At 31.7% G+C, this 19802-nt stretch overlaps 1 protein-coding gene across 1 annotated transcript in view; it reads right to left on the bottom strand.

Moving 5' to 3' along the window:
- Window positions 1-220: 220 nt before the first annotated feature.
- Window positions 221-19802, bottom strand: part of CARPA (Carbonic anhydrase-related protein A) — a 142400-nt gene continuing 122818 nt past the window's right edge. Inside the window, exons 6-11 of the mRNA XM_088225273.1 lie at window positions 19211-19306; window positions 15682-15748; window positions 14247-14401; window positions 9611-9742; window positions 967-1009; window positions 221-675 (exon numbers count right to left, since the gene is read on the bottom strand). Of these exons, the coding sequence (XP_088081399.1) occupies window positions 596-675; window positions 967-1009; window positions 9611-9742; window positions 14247-14401; window positions 15682-15748; window positions 19211-19306 (573 nt within the window). The 3' untranslated portion in view covers window positions 221-595. The remainder of the gene's footprint in view (window positions 676-966; window positions 1010-9610; window positions 9743-14246; window positions 14402-15681; window positions 15749-19210; window positions 19307-19802) is intronic.

Below are 19802 nucleotides of genomic sequence, written 5' to 3'. Positions count from 1 at the left end.
ATTACTTTTGATTTTTATCTATTACTTATACCCGTATGCAGAGACAGAACTTAAGGTGAGGAAAGTACATTCTAATTTCAAATGTAGAGAATAACTCGAAGGTGAAGACAATATGTACTTTCCTCATCTTAAGGTTTGTCTCTGCATACGGGTATTAGGATCAAACAACCGGGTCATAAAGTCTAACATTGAAAACAGTATATACATATTCATCATAAGCTTTTTTTTTTATTTTCAAGTTGGTTCTACTTATTATTATAAATAATGGCATTTTAAAATTTATTAAGAATACAACATCGAAAAAAATAGTTAATTTTAGTTCCGAAGTTAAAAAACAAACAAGTCTTGAGACTTTAATTATTTTATTCTAAAAATACGGTGTTTTCGCTAAAATATACCACAATTAAATTAAAAATAAGTTTAAATAAATTATATTCATTGAGAATTTCTAACAATCAATAAATTGACCTTAAACAACCATAGTATAACAATTTAATTGACAATAAAATATGAAGAAAAAAATCTAAAATTTGATAACCCTTAATATTAATCTGACGGGCGTCTTCACTATAATGGACATTTTTCTTCATTTAATTTAATGAATCGGTTGCAGGGCTGTGCCAAATTCCTCAGCACTCCTGTATCTCGCACTGTGGTCCCTGGGCCATTGTGTAGCTGTAAATACATAATTATTGTATAAAAACATCAAAGAAAAAAAAATGAAAAAAAAAAATCTTTTGTTTTAGTCAACTTAATTTAATGTGGAAGCATACAGATCTCGCTTCCACTGCAATCATACATTTTCTCATGCACGCGCGCCGATTATTCCGACTTTTGACATGTCCATCTTAAAGTATTTGTTGGATTTGGTCATGCCATGTATTTCTCGGTCTTCCTCTATTTCTGCATTAAATACAATAATTCACTTCAAAATAAATATGTTAAATATAATAATTGTAAACATACCTTTGTAATGCATGTCTCTATACATTGTAGGGCAGTTGCCATTCTGAAACAACAAAAATAGAATAAATAAAGGCAAAATACTGAATGTTACACAGTATATGAAAGTATCACTTAAACCGGTCAATGACAGGTCGTGAGCCCAGAAATTATCCAGACCGGGCTGTGGTCCCGTGGTAGTGTTTGAGACTCACTGATCAAAAGTTCAAGGTTAACATTCCCACTCAGCCGTAACTCGATTTCCATTTTTCAGCATAAATTATTTACCACAAGAAATTTGAACTAAGGTTAATTTAAGGTTACATTTATACAGTTTTTAGCTTTATAACCCTACATAAATCAATACTTAGAATAATTGAAGGAATTTGGATGCTTAAAAATTGGCGGAACGGTGAATGTAAAACATTGTGTAAAGTTGCCACTTAAATCAGCTTAATCTCTTCTCTAAAACGTTTTTAATCTCTGTTGCAACGTGTGAATCTAAATAACTACATATCTCATATATTTATTCATACAAAGGTGTTAAACACAAAGGTGACACACAATATCTCCAAAACTTTTTTTGACATTAGCCTAAAAAGACGTTTTCAAGATGCTAAATTGGAATCGCAAAGGCGTGAAAATAGATGGTAAGTATCTAAATCACCTCCGTTATGCCGACAATTAAGTAGTAATAAGTGAAGAGATAAATGAATTTGAACCTATGGTAAATAAATATATGAAGCTTCTATAAAGATTGGTCTGGAAATGAATATAGAAAAAAACAAGATTTTGAGTCCAATACCTAGCAACATATGTACTGGAAGCAAAACTATCGGTGCTGTTGACGAGTACATTTACCTTGGGTACAAAATCAAATTGGAAAAATTTAATCAAACTAAGTAACTCCCTAAACGAATTGGGTTGAGTTGGGCTGCGTTTGGAAATCTAAACCACGTTTTTAGAAAAAAAGGTAATCCCAATAATTTGAAGGCCGAAGTCTACAACTCTTGTATTTCACTTGTGGCAATATACGGTCTTGAAACCATGTCGCTCACTGTTCACAAAATTAAGTGCAATCAGCGGTTTATAGAAAGACAAATGTTGGGCGTCTCCTTACGAGACCGAAAAAGGAATGAGGAGGTAAGACGCCGTACAAAGGTGACCGATATCGCAGAAAGAGTAGGAAGACGAAAATGGCAGTGGGCAAGTCATGTGGTAGTCAATAAGTGGACCCCCAGAATACTAAACTGGATACCCTATAAAAGTAAGGAGACCACAGAAGAGATGGACTGACGACGTCGTCGAATTCGTAGGCCATGGATGGAAACAGAGTGCCCAGGACAGAAAAACATGGAACAATTTGGAAGAGGCCTGTATTCAGCAGTAGAGAGAAACGAACTGATAAGAAGCAGAAGAAGAAGATTCATACAAAGATACATATTACAAAAATAATAATAATGTATCTCTTACTCGATCAGGCCATTACCCTGCATTGAGTTGGGATACAACATAACGGAAAGTGCAAGCATGCATATGATTAATGAATACTTAAAGTAAAAATTATAACACAATTATAAATTTAAATAAACATCAGGACAACAAATTTTAATAAACATCATTCTGATTGGTTGAAAGTGTCATTTATATTCTAATTAAATAAAAAAAAGGTATTATAATAAAATGGATTCAAAAATAAATTCTCCCACACTTCCTTTTCAAAATAGATGGGACAGAAATTCCATTTATGACTTCAGTCAAAAACTTAGGTATCATAAGCATTTAGAGTGGCACGATCAGGTTAACGAAGTAAATCGTTAACTTTATAGCAGTTTGTACTCACTTAAAAGATTGCAGAATACTCTAATGTAAGCTTAAAATAAGTCCAGAGCTTACTTCTTCCACTCCTTGATTATGCAGATGTTTGTTATCCAGGTGCTAACTCTAAATTGCTTGATAATTTGGAACGATTGCAAAATGTTTGTATACGTTTTATCTTCAATCTTCGCAAATTCGACCACATAACCGAATATAGCACGCAACTACACTGGTTCAGTATCAGGCATAGAAGAAACATTCACGTTCTATCACTTTTTTATTTATTTATTTATTTAACTTTTTGTACATAATGATTATTTGTACATTGGCGGGCTTATTGCCAAATGGCAATTTCTTCCAACCAACCAATAAAATAAAAGTTTTATTTTTATAATTCAAGTTACAGAACATATTCAATAGAAAAAAAAGATTAAAAATTTAAAGATATATAAAAATAGAAATAAACGTATTTGTTTATAAATTATCTTAAATCGAAACTATTACTCAATGGGAAAAAGGAAAAAAGAGGAAAGAGGAAAGAGGAAAAAGGAAAGGAGGAGAGATTAAGGAAGAGAAAGGAGATGTTTCTTCAGACGTGATTTAAACAGAGATAATGTAGTAACATCTTTGATGGTGGATGGGAGATGATTCCACAGTCGAGCCGCATGGACACTATATGAGTTAGAGAAGAAAGAGGAATTGTGTTGTGTATTTTTCACAATATTTGAAATAATCCTACGTCGCCTGTTTATCTGGGAGGGCGCTTCCAACTTATATCACAACATTGACTATCTCTTCGTTCTAGCAAGGAGATATTTTTTTTTTACCCTTTCGTCGCTCTAACTCTCTTGCCTCCTCTTTTACAGTAGTAGCTGCTCGATTGTGGAATAATCTACACAGTAACGTTAGAGACGTCTCTTCTTTATTCACATTTCAATCAAGATTTAATTGTAACTATTTAAATATTTGTTGTAAGTAAGTTGTTCCTTTCTCCTTCTTCTTTCTTTCATCTTCTCTCCTCTCTTCATCGTATGATGTTAATTTTTTTTTGTAATTTTTTTTTTAAATTTTATATAAAATTACAAGTTTCAGTACAATTTCTTAGAATATGTCTATGTACTTGTAATTTTCTGAATTAACTGAACGGTTTAGATAGATAGGAAAAAAATGCCTTAAGGCAATATGCCCATCATTATATGTTCATATATTGTTTATGTTTATAAAGTGTTTAAATAAACAAATAGATTTGTTTTGGTAATGCATCCAAAATAAAACAAGTTTATTGGATTATAATTCTACTTTATTTTTTATAAAATATACAAACGGTATATTGTGACGCGTCACAAACATAAAAAAGCAATTATTTTTAGTTTATACGGAAACTTTGTAAATATTTAGATGAGTTTGTTTGAAAATGTAGTAACAAGACGGAACGCGTCACAATATACCCTTTGTGAATTTTATTAAAAATGAAGTAGAATTATAATCTAATAAACTTGTGTTATTTTGGATACATTACCAAATTAATTATGGAGTTCTACCAATTGTCTGCATACACTATAAATAAATAGATTTATACCTTAATTTCCACATTATCTCCTTTTAAAAGTGCTTCTTCTCCGTTAAATTATCATTGAAGGTATGTGTTTCAACCGCGTCTGTTATGATGGTGCCTTTTATAGAAATGGTCAATTTATGGTTTAATTCAACTGGTATAAAACCATTTCCCATACAACAATGGTGGCTATCAATCCACCGGTGGGTGACAATATTTAGTCAATCAATCAACACCCTATACAGTCTCTCGTGTATTGGGTGGGTTATCATGACATCCGGTTTTACCTATTTCCTATTGATACCGGGTGGTCCAAAATCGTATTTACCATGCGTTGGATCGAAAGTATAGAAGTAACCACGGTTGGAAAGGGAGGGGCTTTGCCCCCCCTCCCTGGTTCATTAATTCAAGTGAAAAATTATGGAGATTGATTATGATTTTTTTTTAAAATTATTTTGAAAAATGTTTTCCCCTATCTGTTTGAGTAAATTTCAATCTAAGTAACTTCCTAGGACCAAAAGTACCTGCTCATCACTATGTGAAGGCACTGATTTTCCAGAGATCTTGGGGTGTTGTTTGATGCTCAGTTATCTTTTAATCTTCGTATTGTTAATCTATGTAATGACTCCCTTAAAATGCTTTGTTTTGTTCTTAGAAATGCTAAGATCTTTTCTAACACCCAGATTATGAGGACATTATATAATTCCTTGGTAAGAAGTCGTTTGGATTTAAGTTTCATTATTTGGTCGCTACATGAGGCTCGATACTCTTTAATGGTGGAGAGAGTGCAGAAAAAAATTTGCGCTATCTGTACCTAAAAGAGTGTGGATATTATCCTTGGCTCTTTCCAACCGACTTTTTACTGGGGATGCTAGGCTATCAGTCATTATGGAGGAGGAGGGAAGTTCATTTGGGTGTTTTTCTAGGTGATTAGTGGTCGCATACATAACTCAGAAATTCTGATGGATGTAGGTCTGTTCGTACCTGATAACTATCTTCGACAAAGACCGCCTCGATTGTTTTACTTACCACGATGCAGAACCAACCTGCCAATGGCTATGCCGGTTGGTAGAGCAATCTTGCTACTTAATTGCATCGCCTCGGATGTCGACATATTTCACGACAGTGGGCCTTCCCTTAGGAAAGCACTCTCTAACTTTTAATTTTTCTTTTTACGTTTTGTTAAATTATTAAAATGTTATTAAAATAATAATTTTAATAACATTACTATCTACTGTAATTTGTGATCTATTATTGTACTTAGATTGAATCGGGTCTTTTTTTTGTAATGTTTTTGCAACCTTTTTTTATTATTTAATAATTTATAAATAAACAAGAGGTCATTTATTGTCCTCCTGCTTGAGAGTAATGGTAAATTAAATTAAGTAAAGCAGTCATCTGGGATTTATAATTTATTTCTGACACAAGGAGACACAATTTAAATTGAACATATCTGAAAAAATTTCTCTGTACTCGTTCAAGATCATATGAGTTGCAGTAATAAACATGACTCCAAACTGCAGATGCATACTCTAGCTGTGATCTTACAGTAGAACAAAATATATATTTTTTTTTTAAATATTTTATAAATATACCCGCCCTTTCCCATGAATACATTATTTATGTACGTATATAAACTGTTTTTATAAATTGATAAAATGAATTCATTTTTCTAAATACCTTTATGAAAATTTCAAAGAATTGACTGCACGTAATGTGATTAATGATGTATCGGAATATTTATGTATTCATTGGTTGCTATTTTCGGATCACCCCGTACATGGAGTATATTTACGCACTATGATCAATATATGTATTACCCATTCGAGCTAATGTAGAAACAGGGTTGGTCATAAATAATGTACCAATTAATGTGGTGCTACGATTATTCGACGGAAAATCATTACATTTTATGTCTGTTTTATGTTTGCAGTACTCAAATTATTATTTCCGAACAAATCACACTTCATTCCATTATTTTAATGAATTTAACATTAAAAGTGCCTGATTGTTTTTTTAAATCACTGAATTCCGTGTCGGAGAATATTTTTTATTAATTGTTTAATTACTTTATTCAGAGGTATAAATTATATTTTCACTACAAATGGCTCCTGACCAAAAACACTGATAGTGCATTTTTACATTTACTACTCGTTTTATAAAAATTATAATACTGATAAACTTAGAATCAGTCATGAATTTTTAAATTACAATTTTTTACTAAAAACATTAAATTTGTCGCAACTTAATGATAGAAGAAAAAATATTGACCTTTTGAATTTATTCAAAATTGTAAATTCAATATGGGATTGCCTTGAACTATTATCTCTTATCAACTTCAGGGTGCCTGGAAGAATGACTAGACAGGTGCCACCGTTTTGTAGCAACTATTCGCGGACAGTGTATACTTGTAATGCCGTATTAAATAGACTTCATCAACTCGGCAATAGTTATTTCCACGTATCTGATATATTTAGTGTAGGGTATTATTCCTATAGAACAAACCTTTTGAACTTTTTCAAAGATGGTGAATGGTAATTATATTGATTTATTCATGCATTTTATAAACAGTTTTTTGTTCACTTTGCCCAGCTGAATGAAACAGTTCTTATGATTTTCTTCTTGTATTACTGTAGAATGTTTTATTATTTAAACATTCTACTGAATATGCTGTATAATTTGAGGTTATTTTTTTAATTATAAAACTTCCATAAATTTTAGGTTTAATTTTTTTTATTAAATCTTGGATATGAGGAAATTTATGTTAAAAAAAAGGTAAAAAAAAAATTTTGCCAAATACGTAGTAATTTAAATGTTTGTAAAAGGCAGATTTGCCGTTCATGTTAATAAAATAAAATAAAACCTAAAATTATTATTGCCAGTACCTACTGATAAAAATCAATTTAAATGTCTGACTCAAAAAAGCCTTTTACGGTCTTCTTTATTCATATTTTAGACATAATGCATATGCATAAAACCGTTTTAGTTCTTTTTACCCGTCGACAGTCGCACTATGAGCGTTTTGCTCACGCTAATTTTAAATTACTATTTTTTGAAGTATTTGTCAATATTTGGGCCCAATCGCCTTGGTACCTTCCAACATATTATTCCTTTATCATACAGGTTACTGAAAATTATTGTTAGTATTTTTTATTTGTTTATTCATTTATTTCATTTATGTATATTGTTGTGAACAAAGTGTTATGCTTGTAAAATTCAATGATATTATTACAAAAAAAAACATAAACCTAACCCAGCACCAACTACGTACACAACTCAATATAGTTACGCCACATTACTTTATGTGTGTATAGCACATTGACTAGCTTGGGGCGTTCAAATTTAATTGCTACCTACTAGACCCTGATTAAGATGTTGCAATGCCTACCGTGGGTACCATTATTGTCCCGGCCCCATAATAACAACCAAACTGTCCTCGTGTGTATGTGCCTTTGATATTCTCACCGCGATCGCGAATAAGTTATTTTTGCGATCAATTACTCATTAAATCCACTGCGTCGTGTAATCGCACTAAATATTTTTTTAAAAACACGTCAAGTGTCTTTCCTTTCTGACCACAGGATTTAATCTGGTTCTGACTGCCGCGAAAGAAGTTCTGAACAATAAAGGAGCCAGAACCCCAGTAAAAGGTAGGTAATTGCATTAATTATATTAGGGTTCAGAGGCAAAGTAAATAAGAATAACGCATCCCGCGAATCAAACCTTTTTAAGCGTTTATCTGCCATCAGTTGAGTGGTGCAATAACAATATATACAATAAAGTTTTCTGAACAGGACAACAAGATGTAACGAGAAAATGTATAACACGTGACTCTTTTTGTGTTTTGTGTGTCCATTGTTGCGAATATAGGGTGTGGAGTGTGACTTATGGAGTGATGTTTGTAAAATATAGTGAATATGTTATATGTATAGTAGAAATAGTATTTTTGTCTTTGTTTTTTATATTTAAAGAGACTTTCTTTAATGTTTTTTTATTGCAAAGAGCAGTCGTTAAATAAGTCAAGATCGTACTGAAATCTTCTCAAACTTTAAAAAAATTACTAATTGTTCTTCTTAATAAAGAATTTTGAGTTACTTTGGTGTTTTCTGCTGCTCACACATTTGTCGTTGCTTACACATTAGTGCTGAGAAGCTATTGTAGTAAGTGAATCTAGCGTCCGGCATTTTGCTCATCGTTCGACCAACGATGTAAATTTTGTTAAAGTAAAACGATGTAAAAGTTATTGTAAAAGTAATTAAATTTCATTCTATTTTTTTTACTAATATATATGACGCGCTTCATCTTGTTGGGATATTATCAAGATAAATAACTATATTTATTTATAAATTATCTTGAATCAATGCTATTATTTAATGGGAAAAGGAAATAAATAGGAAAGAGGAAAGGAGGAGAGATTGAGGAAGATAAAGGAAATGTTTTTTCATACGTGACTTGAACAGAGATACTGTAGTAACATATCTGATAGTGGATGGGAGATGATTCCACAGTCGAGCCGCACGGACACTATATAAGTTAGAGAAGAAATTAAAATTGTGAATGCGTGTTATGGGGGTGAGGTTCGAACCGTCAGTAGGGTCGCAGTGAGTCACATCCTGCTGGAGGTGATTCTATTAAATGCTGCGAAAACCCAGTTCCATTCCACCGGCAACACTACTGTCTAGTCGTTCTCGTTAGCATCCACGTCGCGAACCCCGGCCAATGGGATCACACTCATAACGGTGTGATCACAGCAGATTTAGAGAGGATAAAAGGCGAGTTTCTGGCGCCTCAAACTAAAACCAACCAGCAAAGGGAAGATAATTATGGTTATCTTTTCTCAGGAATCATTATGGTGAGAATACCAAATAAGCAGTTGTCCTAGCTGCAGCATATAGGAGTAGCGCAGGACCAAGATGCTTTCGCTGTAGTGATCGCCAACGTGTGGGGTACCTGACAAGCCACTTAAAAAAAAAAAATAGCAGATAACGTGAGGATGAAAGGCGAGTTTCTGGCGCCTCCAAACCAGAGCCAACCAGCTAAGGGAAGGTAACCCCGACGAAAAAATCCACCAGAGAAGGCAACGGAAAACCACTCTGCTCATCTTTTTGCAGGAATCACTATAGCGAGTACATCTAACAAGCAGTTGTCCTGGCCTCGGCGTAGTGCAGGACCGAGATGCTTTCGCTGTAATGATCTTCAACGTCGCGCGTCGGGAGGATCTTGATTAGGAACCGCAAGAAGAAAATTATGAGGGTATAATGGTAAAATATTATTAAATGAATGTTTCGTACAAACCTGTTGACTCTGAAAGTCTATGTTGGTTCTCACAGTTCTATGATGAAGTTTTTGTAGTGGCCTGGCGTTGTTCCCAAGAGGAGCCTTCGGCAGCTCTTCGGACCCTTGCATTAACCTTCGTAGAGCGTACATCTGCAACAATGAAATTTAATACCTTAGTAAAGCGAGTAAATATACGAGACACATAAACAATAATTTGAGTATTTCAAAAGCTGTTTTTCTGTGTCTGGCAGGATGAAAAATGTAGTTTTATATATGTGAAATAGAGCCAAAATTCTGGACAAGTGTTTCAGGCTCTTGACACGATTTACTTTTTAAGAATTTAAACCCGAGAGTAGCCATCGAGTCAAAACTACTTGTCCAAGATTTTGGTTCTATTTCACATTCCGCACTTTATTCATTACCTTCCCGGACACAGAGAAAAATTTATAAAGAATCGGAATAGTTATTGACAATGCCAAATAAGAAATTACATTAAGACAAAGAAAAAAATATTTATTACAACCATTTGTCATTTTTTGATACAGATTTCATACAAAAGATAAGAAATTACGACTAAATTAATAAACGATAAGACAAGACCTAAGTTAAGACATACAAATATGTATTTATTTATTTATTTATTAACGAACATTGTCCATGTATACAATTTATAAGGTTTAAATATTACAATTAAAGAATGGTTTAAAACATTTTAAAAAAAGAAAAGAAGCATTGACAAACATAAGAGACATCAAGATAAGATCTGGACTATTTATTTAGTGATCGTTTAAATTTATTTATTTTATTTATTTATTTAATCCAATATAAAATACAAATTCATAGTTAACAATTTTTTTTATACAATAGGTAGGTACATTCAATATATATATTTTTTTATGGATATAGCCACTCCACTGTCCCACAGGCACGTTCCGGAGTGTCAGTGTATTATTTATTTATACATAATTGTACATAATTTCACGTCAATTGTGTAAAAATTCAAAAGAAATTTAAAATTTAAAAATTTCATCAATAAAACTAAAAAAGATTTTCAAGAAACTAAAATTACATTCTTATATATGAAACATATTCCTCAGCTTCCTGTCTAGTCTTTTTAGCAATCCATTTATCTACTCTAGCTTTGAAAATATTGTTTTTCATTTTGTTCGCCAATATGTCCTTAATAAAAAGTTGTATAGCTTAGGAGCCAGAAAAGTATAATGCCTTTGTCGGTAATTTGTTTTTTTCTTTGGGAGCAGAAGTATTGTCTTTTGTCTTTCCCTAGTGTCGTAAATTTGTTGTCCGTCATTATGTCTGTCAGGATTTTGATGAAAATGTCTTAAAATTGTCTTTATGTATATTTGTTTTATGTTTAGTACTGGAAATTCTGTAAAAAGTCTGTCTGTAGAGTATTGGTAAGGCTTTTTGGGGTTTTATCAATGGCTCTAATGTAGTTTTTTTTGTTCCTCCCCATCCTATTATTCCGTAACTAATAGTTGATTGTGCTAGAGCATAGTATACATTAATTAAAGTTGCTTTGTTTAGGATGTTTCTTATAATTTAAAATAAATATATCATTTTCCTTAGTTTGGTTGCTGTCTTATCTACGAGTATGTTCCACCTTAAGTAACTATCAATGTGCATACCTAGATATTTTATATGATCGACCTTTTCTATAGTTTGGCAGTTACAGTCACTGTTTCTTGCATTCGTACATTCATGAGTTTTAAGGGTTCTTTCTATTGGCTGAATCTGTTTGTCTATACTTAAAGTCAGATATTTTGTTTTGTGCGCGTTAAGTGTGAGTAAGTTATAATCTAGCCATGTTTTCGTCTTTTCCAAGCCTTTCTCACTTTTACTGTACACTTCCTTCCAGCTTTTAGCATGGAATAAAGGCACCGTATCATCTGCAAAAGTTACAATGCGTCCGTCAACATTCAAGTTACATAGTCCATTTATATATTAGAAATAATGTAGGCCCTAATGTACTTCCCTGAGGTACTCCAAAATTTCCGGTAAGATTTTCGCTAATTGTATGACCTATTTTTACAGTTTGTTTTCTTTTGAAAATAAAACTTTCGAACCACTTTAGACATACACCTTTTATTCCATATGCTTGTAATTTCTTAACCAAAAGTATTTGTGACACTGAGTCAAAGGCTTTAGCAAGGTTAAGGAATACTGCTAAGGTTTTTTTCATTTTGGTCTACGTTTTGATAAATGTATTCAGTTATGTCTAATATGGCATCCTGCGTTCCTATTTTTTTACGAAATCCGTATTGATTTGTTGAAAGCAGATTATTTTCACTAAGGTATTTAGAAAGTTGAGTGTTAACAATTTTTTCCAGAACTTTACTGAGAATGTTTAGAAGAGATATTGGTCTATAATTATTTAGTTCTGTTTTGTTACCTTCTTTGAAAGCTGGTATCACACAAGCTTTCTTCAGCTGGATTGGCAATTCACCTGTTTTTATACTTTGACTGACTACGTGGCAGATTGGTATAGCTATCTCTTCATACAAAATCTTCAAAAGTTTAGCATCTATACCAACAGGTCCTTTTGAGCAGTTGGTTTTTAGGGTTTTTAGTTTTTTTTTTATTTCGTCTACGATAATTTTTTTTATTGTAAACATTTCTTGAGAGTTTGATTCAATATTTTCAGTGTTTCCTAGTTCCCACTCTTTTTTATTAAATTTGTTAAGTATTTTACCAGCCAGTTTTTTTCCTATGGTAGAAAAATGTTTGTTGAGTGCATTTGCAATTTCTTGTTTATTTGTGAATATCCTATCACTTTCAACTATGCTCGGCATTAGTGTTTGGTTTTTGTTTGACGTATTGTTCATTTTTTTAATGACCTTCCATATAGTTTTGGTATCATAACTGCTTTTTTTTATTTTGTTAGCGTAATATTTTTCTTTTACTTTTTCATTGTTCTGGTAAATGTATTTCTATATTTTTTTAAATAATGGAGTAGAAAATAATTGTTTGGGTGTTTTCTAGTAAAACTATGTAGGTTATTACGTTTTTTTTATACATTTCACTAAATTGTCTGAGATCCAAGGGGTAATCTTTTTTTGTTTGTGAGTAATTTTTAATGTTTCATAATTTTCATTTATCTGTGTGTTGAGGATGTCCACAAATTTTTGCATGGCTTCACTTGCATTTTCTTAACTTAGGATGTTTGTCTATTTTTCCTCTTTTATTTTTTCTTTTATTTTGTCATAATTTATTCTTACATATATTTTTCTAGTAGTGTCAGTTTCTTTTTCCCTTTTCCCGATTATTCCCAGAAATGTAATGTTATGATCTGTGACTTCAGATTTTATTACTGCTGTGTCAGCTCCTGTTGGTGATTTGATTTGAATGTGGTCAAGGCAAGTAATAGCTTTTGGTGTGACTCTAGTTGAAGCATCTATACCTATTTCGTAACCATGATAGGTCAACATGCATAAGTAATCACCTGCATTCGGATGCTTTCTTTTTATTGTATTGATGTTAATATCACCTATTACTACACCGTACTTAAAAGATTTATTATTTTCTAATAATTGATTTAGGGATTCAATAAATGGTATTATATTGTGTTGTGTCGGAGATCTATATAGTGCCATTATATTTGTATCTCCTATTTTAATTTGTAGGCAGTTTACCCCACTAATAGATTTCTTCCACAATTCCAAATAGTATTAAATAATCTGTAAATTTATGTCGACCGTGTTTTTGTTCAAATATATTTTAAATCATAATTTTGTAGCACTTGTTTATCTTTGCTATATCATCATCGTTCTCTTTTAGCACCTAATGGTGCATAGGGCCCTTCATTGGTACACAATCGCGGCGTATCTTGATCATTTTTGCTACATGAAGGTAAGATGATCAGTCTTACGCTTCAGGTACCATGCTTTAAAGCACCCTTTTAAATAAATATTTCATATCAATTATGTATGGAAACAAACCTTATGAATGGTAGACAAACGCGCTGACTATTACTCCACGAGGCCGACAAGCTTTGCCAAACAGTTTTATGTTCTTTTTGACCGTTTTTTTTAGTAAAAATATATTTTCGTTCTTCATATTTACCCAGATATTTTATTTTCAAAAAGTTGTAAATAACTCACTATTATAGAATGGGAATCAAGTTAAGGTAAAGTTGGCACAAATTTTGAGCCATGAGACTAGGATTTTGAATCTAAATCAGATTTAAAAGTTTAATATTTTTTGGTATTTCAAACTACGTAATGTGAAATAATATAGTATGGTAAAAAAAGCTAGAGTAAAGGCATAAAATTTATAAACGAAGGAGTATTTCAAAATACATGAAATAAAAAATTTCAATATCTGAAAAGCGCTAGTTTTTGAAATATTTAAAAGCCAGAATACATTAAATAAACATTAAGCTTACAAAAAGCATCCGCGTATTTAATAAACAACATTGTTATTAAAAATAAATCGTATTTTTAAAAAAATGCTTCAAAAGATATTGAAAGCTAGATCACATTGAATTACATTTTGGTTATTAAAAGCTCAATAATATTGAAAAATTACTTAAAGTTATTGAATGTAAAAACACGTTTTTTTAGAATAACAATTTAAAGTGATTTTGCATATTGAAAATTAGAGCAAATATGAACATTTCAAATTAATAATATATTACCTCTTGTTTTGTAATGTAGATGGGTTTATTAAGAATGATCCACACTGTGGTCTCCCAACAGCCAGGATGCGTGGTGCTGCCTTCGTATGTGATAAAATGTTCGGTGTCTGGCAGCAAAGCACTTAAAGATAGGTGCTTTATGGATGTGGACGCACCTAGAATAGATACAAATATGGTTTTATTCAAAAAAATCCCTTGAAAATTTCTTATGTATCATCATTACATCCTTTTCCGCACCTAGTGGTGTACAGGGCACTGCAATGGTAAACCAAATGCAGCGTATTTTGATCATCTGTTACATGAAAGTAAGGAAATCAGTTTTACGCTTCAGATTCTAGGCCAGGAACAGTGCAATATTGCATTTGAAACAGCCTATGAAATTATTATACCACGTTCACCCTTCTTGAAAGTTAAATCAGGACGCCAAAAATGGTAACGAAACGCGGCTCACCACTTCCAACGTGGCAAATGTATGTGTAGCAGCGAGTGTGTTAAGTGCCAACTTAAACCAGCTAATGACAGGTCATTAGCCCTGTAAATGCCTAGGCTTCTATATTCCACTCTCAAAAATGTTTGTTTGTTGCAGCAAAAACCTGAAAATAACATAAATTCTGTTTTTTTTTTGACAAGCATCGTGGCGCAGTTGGTAAGATGACTAACTGTGAAACTGGCGTCAAGTTTGATTCCATCAGTTGCGAAAAAATGTAAAAAATACTATTTTCTCAATTGGTCTGAGTTTTGTGGTGTATTTTTGATAACTTACTTTCCTATTCTCTATTTTATTACTGCTTGATAATATTAAAAATTTTATTTTAAAAGTACATTTTTGAAACTAGGCGTGGGTAAATACGCAACGATTCACGGAACGACATGTGCTCGGTGTATGTCTAAGAGACAGAATAAGAAATAAAGAAATAAGGCGCCGAACCGGAGCGTGGATATCATGGATCGTGCAGCGAAATTAAAACGGCTGGAAACAGGACACTCGGCAAGCAAAATGATAGCAGGTGGACACCCAGAATTAGAAAGTGGAGACAATTTGGAAACAAAAGAAGTGTAAGAAGGCCAGATAAAAGATGGGTCAATGATATTGCCTCGATAGCTGTTAAAACATGGATAATAAAAGCCTTTATCCAGCAATGGAGAGAACAAGGCTCAAGAAAAAGAAGATAAAGATGGGTAAATTACTTCGAACATACTTTCATCATTATCATAATTCCAAATCTGCTCCCTAGTTAGAATGTACGGTGTCCACAAAGATCCTAATTCTTTTTAGCCGGCTGCCGGGTCCTTTGCGTCCAAATAGTTCGTACAAAGGTACTCTTTTGACAATCAACAATGTTTTGAGTTTGTCTTATTTTTGTAGACAATTACTCGATTTAAATGCCCCATTTGTACTTTGGCCACCAATCAAATAAAATTAATAAAAACTCACCTCTATAAAGCACTTTGTTAAATGTGCTTGTTATAATTCGCAATTCAGGATTCGGTGTGTCACCAATCTGCAACAAAAATATATTTTTTTAAATAAATATGGTTTGTTCAAATAAAAACGTAACACACTGTGAAAGAATTTATTTATTTATTTAATTCACAAAATACACAATTTTACATAGACACAATAACTTGTTTTTTATGTCCCGACTTGTTCGAAAATTCCGTGTTGAGTCGGGACTCTTCGATAAATAAATCAAAAATATTTATTTACATATTAAAACAATATACAGGTAATCAAAACAATATGCAAAGTTATCAAAACAATATACAAAATAATAATTGAAAAATATGCAAAATAATGATAGAAAAATAAAAATAATAAAAAATTATGATACATGTCGAAAATGGAATCAAAAGTTATATAATAATACGTATGACAGTGATGATATACACATATACGTATTTGGATAATAATGAAGACAGCAGCGGTGTTATATATTTATTCCCGAAGCAATCTCATACAGTGGTCTCTACCCCTGGATACAATCCAATTATGGATCTTCATCTTAAATATAGACGTTGTTTTGGAGAACTTAATATGTTCATCTACGACGTTGAACACTCTTGGAGATGAAAAGTGTCTCCGAGCAAACATCGTACGCGTTCTCGTTATTAAGAATATGGGATAACTTAGGTGAAAGTTATGTGGTGATGGCATTCGATGTAATTGTATTGTGTATTGAATTCCGACACTGTCCGGCTGTTATAACAATAAAACAGTCGATAGTTTCTCAGATTTATAGTTGAAACATAAAGATTTATCACTTGAAACAACAGGGCCAGATTAAAATATTGTGTAAATTGATCAGATCAAACAATTGTCTCCTTTCACTTAGCTTTAATAATTTTAGTAAACAAAGCAATTAAGGTGCTCATTTGGCACCCCTGCTTTTCAATTTGTTTATTAATGATGTTGCTAAATCATTCTCTTACTCTCGTTTTTGGCTCTTCGCGGACGACAACAAAATTCTCAAAATAATTCCAACTTTACTTGACTGCTTTCTTCTTCAATCAGACATTAACTCTTTTAACCGATGGTGTAAAGTCAATAAATTAGAACTAAATATTAAAAAATGCAAAATAATGTCATTTCATAGAACAAAATAACCTATTTCCTTCGAGTACCTATTAGAAAACTCCAAAATTGATGTAGTCAAGTCCATCAGAGATTTAGGAGTTGTTTTGGACTATAAACTGACATACAACGAGCATATAGATAATACAGTAAATAAATTACTGAAATTACTTGGCTTCATTAACAGAATATCCTCTGATTTCACTCATGTCCGTACAATCAAAACTCTTTATTGCTCAACTGTTCGCCCTCTTCTAGAATATGCCTCCGTGGTTTGGTCTCCAATCGCATAAATCACATTGAATCAGTCCAACATCGCTTGTTTCGAAAAATAGCGTGGATGCTCGGACTAGAGAGAGATAATTATTCTTATGCTGAAATCGAGTCAATGTTAAATATTTCTAGTCTACAAAAACGTAGAACTAATATTGACTCCATATATATGTTCGGCATACTAAATGGTATAATCGATGTTCCATCATTACTGGGACAAGTAAAATTCAATATTCCGACTCGTAGATTGAGAAACAATGAAATACTGTTCATCGATCAGCATAGAACAAACTATGGCCTAAATTCTCCAATGACCCGCCTTTGTCGTATTGTTAACTCAAGACAAAATCTGGACTTTTTTGGTTTAAGTTTACAACGATTTAAACGAGCAGTAAATAAATAGTCCAGATCTTGTCTCGATGTCCCTTATGTTTGCCAATGCTTCTTTCTTTTTTTAAATGTTTTAAACTATTCTTTTGTTGTAATATTTAAACCTTATAAATTGTATACATGGACAATGTCCGTTAATAAATAAATAAATAAATTCATTACAATACAAATGATCCCTTGATGAATCTATTTTGAATTTAACAGACTTCAAAAATGTATTTTGTACCCTTTCTATTGATTATGAATAGATCAAGTAGTCCGGTACCCAAACCGATGAATTGTATCCAAATTGACTAACCTAACGCTTACTAACGCCGGCGCCATATTCAAACTATTGAGTGTGTTTATACCATTAAAGTCTTTGGTAATTCTCTATACAAAACCCAGCATTCTCATCTTCTTCTTATTCTGCAGCCTTATTCTCTCCACTGCTGGATAAAGGCTTCTTCCAAACGTCTCAATTCCTTCCTATCACCTGCTTTCATCATCCACGTTTAGAGGCAATGTCGTCGACCCATCTTTTCTGTGGCCTTCCAACACTTCTTTTGTTTGCCCGTGGAGACCGATAAAGTGGAGACCGTGGGCAAACAAAAAAAGCATTCTCATACTTTTATTATTTATTTTATTTTTGTTTAACTTATTTAGAAATGTACAACAACAATAAAAATACGTAGACAGTTTCATTATTTCATTTATAATTTTCAACAGTGAGCGGGTTTTATCACGACCGACATCATCAGACTAGTGGAAGACTAAAACAAATCTTAATTTCAAATCTTCAATGTTTTCTCTTTTTTATATTTATTTATTTATTAATTCAAAATATCATTAGTTTAAATATTTATGAACTTATTAAGGCTTTTTCGGCTATGCTTATGTCAAGTCACAATAAATAACAATAAAAATACATGGTAAAATTAATTAGATTAAATTTTAATGACATAGAATAACAATCTAGGAAAAAAAAGTTAAATGTAATAAATAATCAAATTACAAAGAATGCAATGCAAAAAAGATAATTAGAAATCATTTTTAGATTATAAATTATACAAATTAAGAATCACACATAATCAAATATACAAAATAGTAGTATCATTAAAATCAACATAATAATATTTAAATATAGTAGTATTAAATAAAACAAAATAAGGGTATCATTTAAATCAACAGAAAAAGAATATATTTATCAAAGCATAATTGAAATGATAATTGAAATATGTTTTCTAGAAACTCACTCAAAACTATAGTAAGAAATATAAGAAATAGGAGCAGTAAATCATATGCCATATAATAGTACGTACTAAATTAAATAATACAAAAATACATAATGAAAAAAACATAAAAATTATCAATATATAAAAAAGCAAATAAAAGTAAAAGTATGGAAGGAAAGAAGATTTGTAAATTTTTGCTAATCTCGAACTTTAAAAAAATTGACAACCTCGTCCCTATCGATGTGCAGCAACCAATTGCAAACATTTTTCGTAAATACATTGGCACTTGTGGAGTTTTTTATGGCTTTTTATGGCATAAACACAGATATGCCTTCAGTAAATTAATAACATAATTTTTATGAAATATTAAGTTGCATTTACTTTATAGTCCGTATAATTCAACGAGACTTTTCGATACATATATTTATTTTTTTAAAATTGTTGTGTTAAGAGAGAGTTGGACTTGATTTTTTGTTGAATAAATACGATTCAAATAAATATTTTTATTAGCTTACCTGCACCATCAGAGATATGCCAACTATTCCCTGCGATTTATGCTGAGCTTCAGACATGTTGTGGTACAGCTCCTTGTTAAATCCATACAGCTGGATCTAAAACAAATGAAATTAATGCTAAATGAACAATCGTTTTTGAAAAATCGTTTTATAAAATAAAATTTCAATTTATATTGTATAACTCTTTCTTTACACAGGTTGGCTAAATACTTAACGTAAAAAAAATACTGGTGGTGTTTAACCAAAGACTGTTAAAAAATAACAAATCTTTTAGTTAAATCGTGAACCGCTCCTGAGATATATTTTTTTTATTGTTTTTTTTTCGTTGATTTCGCCACCGTCGTCTGTATTAATTTTTTTTTCATAAATATTTATTGTTTTCAATTTTTTTTTGCATTCAAAAACAATAACAGGTCTAGTTCAGAAGTATTATTAACACTCCGATGGGTGCGCCCTAAAAGTCACGTGAACTGTCGCTCTGAATCTGTTAGATCTAACACATAAATTTAATTCTTTTCCTTACTTAAACAGTGTAAACAACAATAATGATAAAATGCTTATTTTCCATACTTTAATTAGACATATTCGAACA

The sequence above is a fragment of the Micrasema longulum genome, unplaced genomic scaffold, assembly GCF_059751315.1.
Source record: "Micrasema longulum isolate JH-2025_06_02 unplaced genomic scaffold, ASM5975131v1 h1tg000340l, whole genome shotgun sequence".
NCBI lineage: Eukaryota > Metazoa > Arthropoda > Insecta > Trichoptera > Brachycentridae > Micrasema > Micrasema longulum.
Note: the sequence above shows the minus strand (reverse complement) of the source record. Positions and strands in the feature narration are given on the sequence as shown.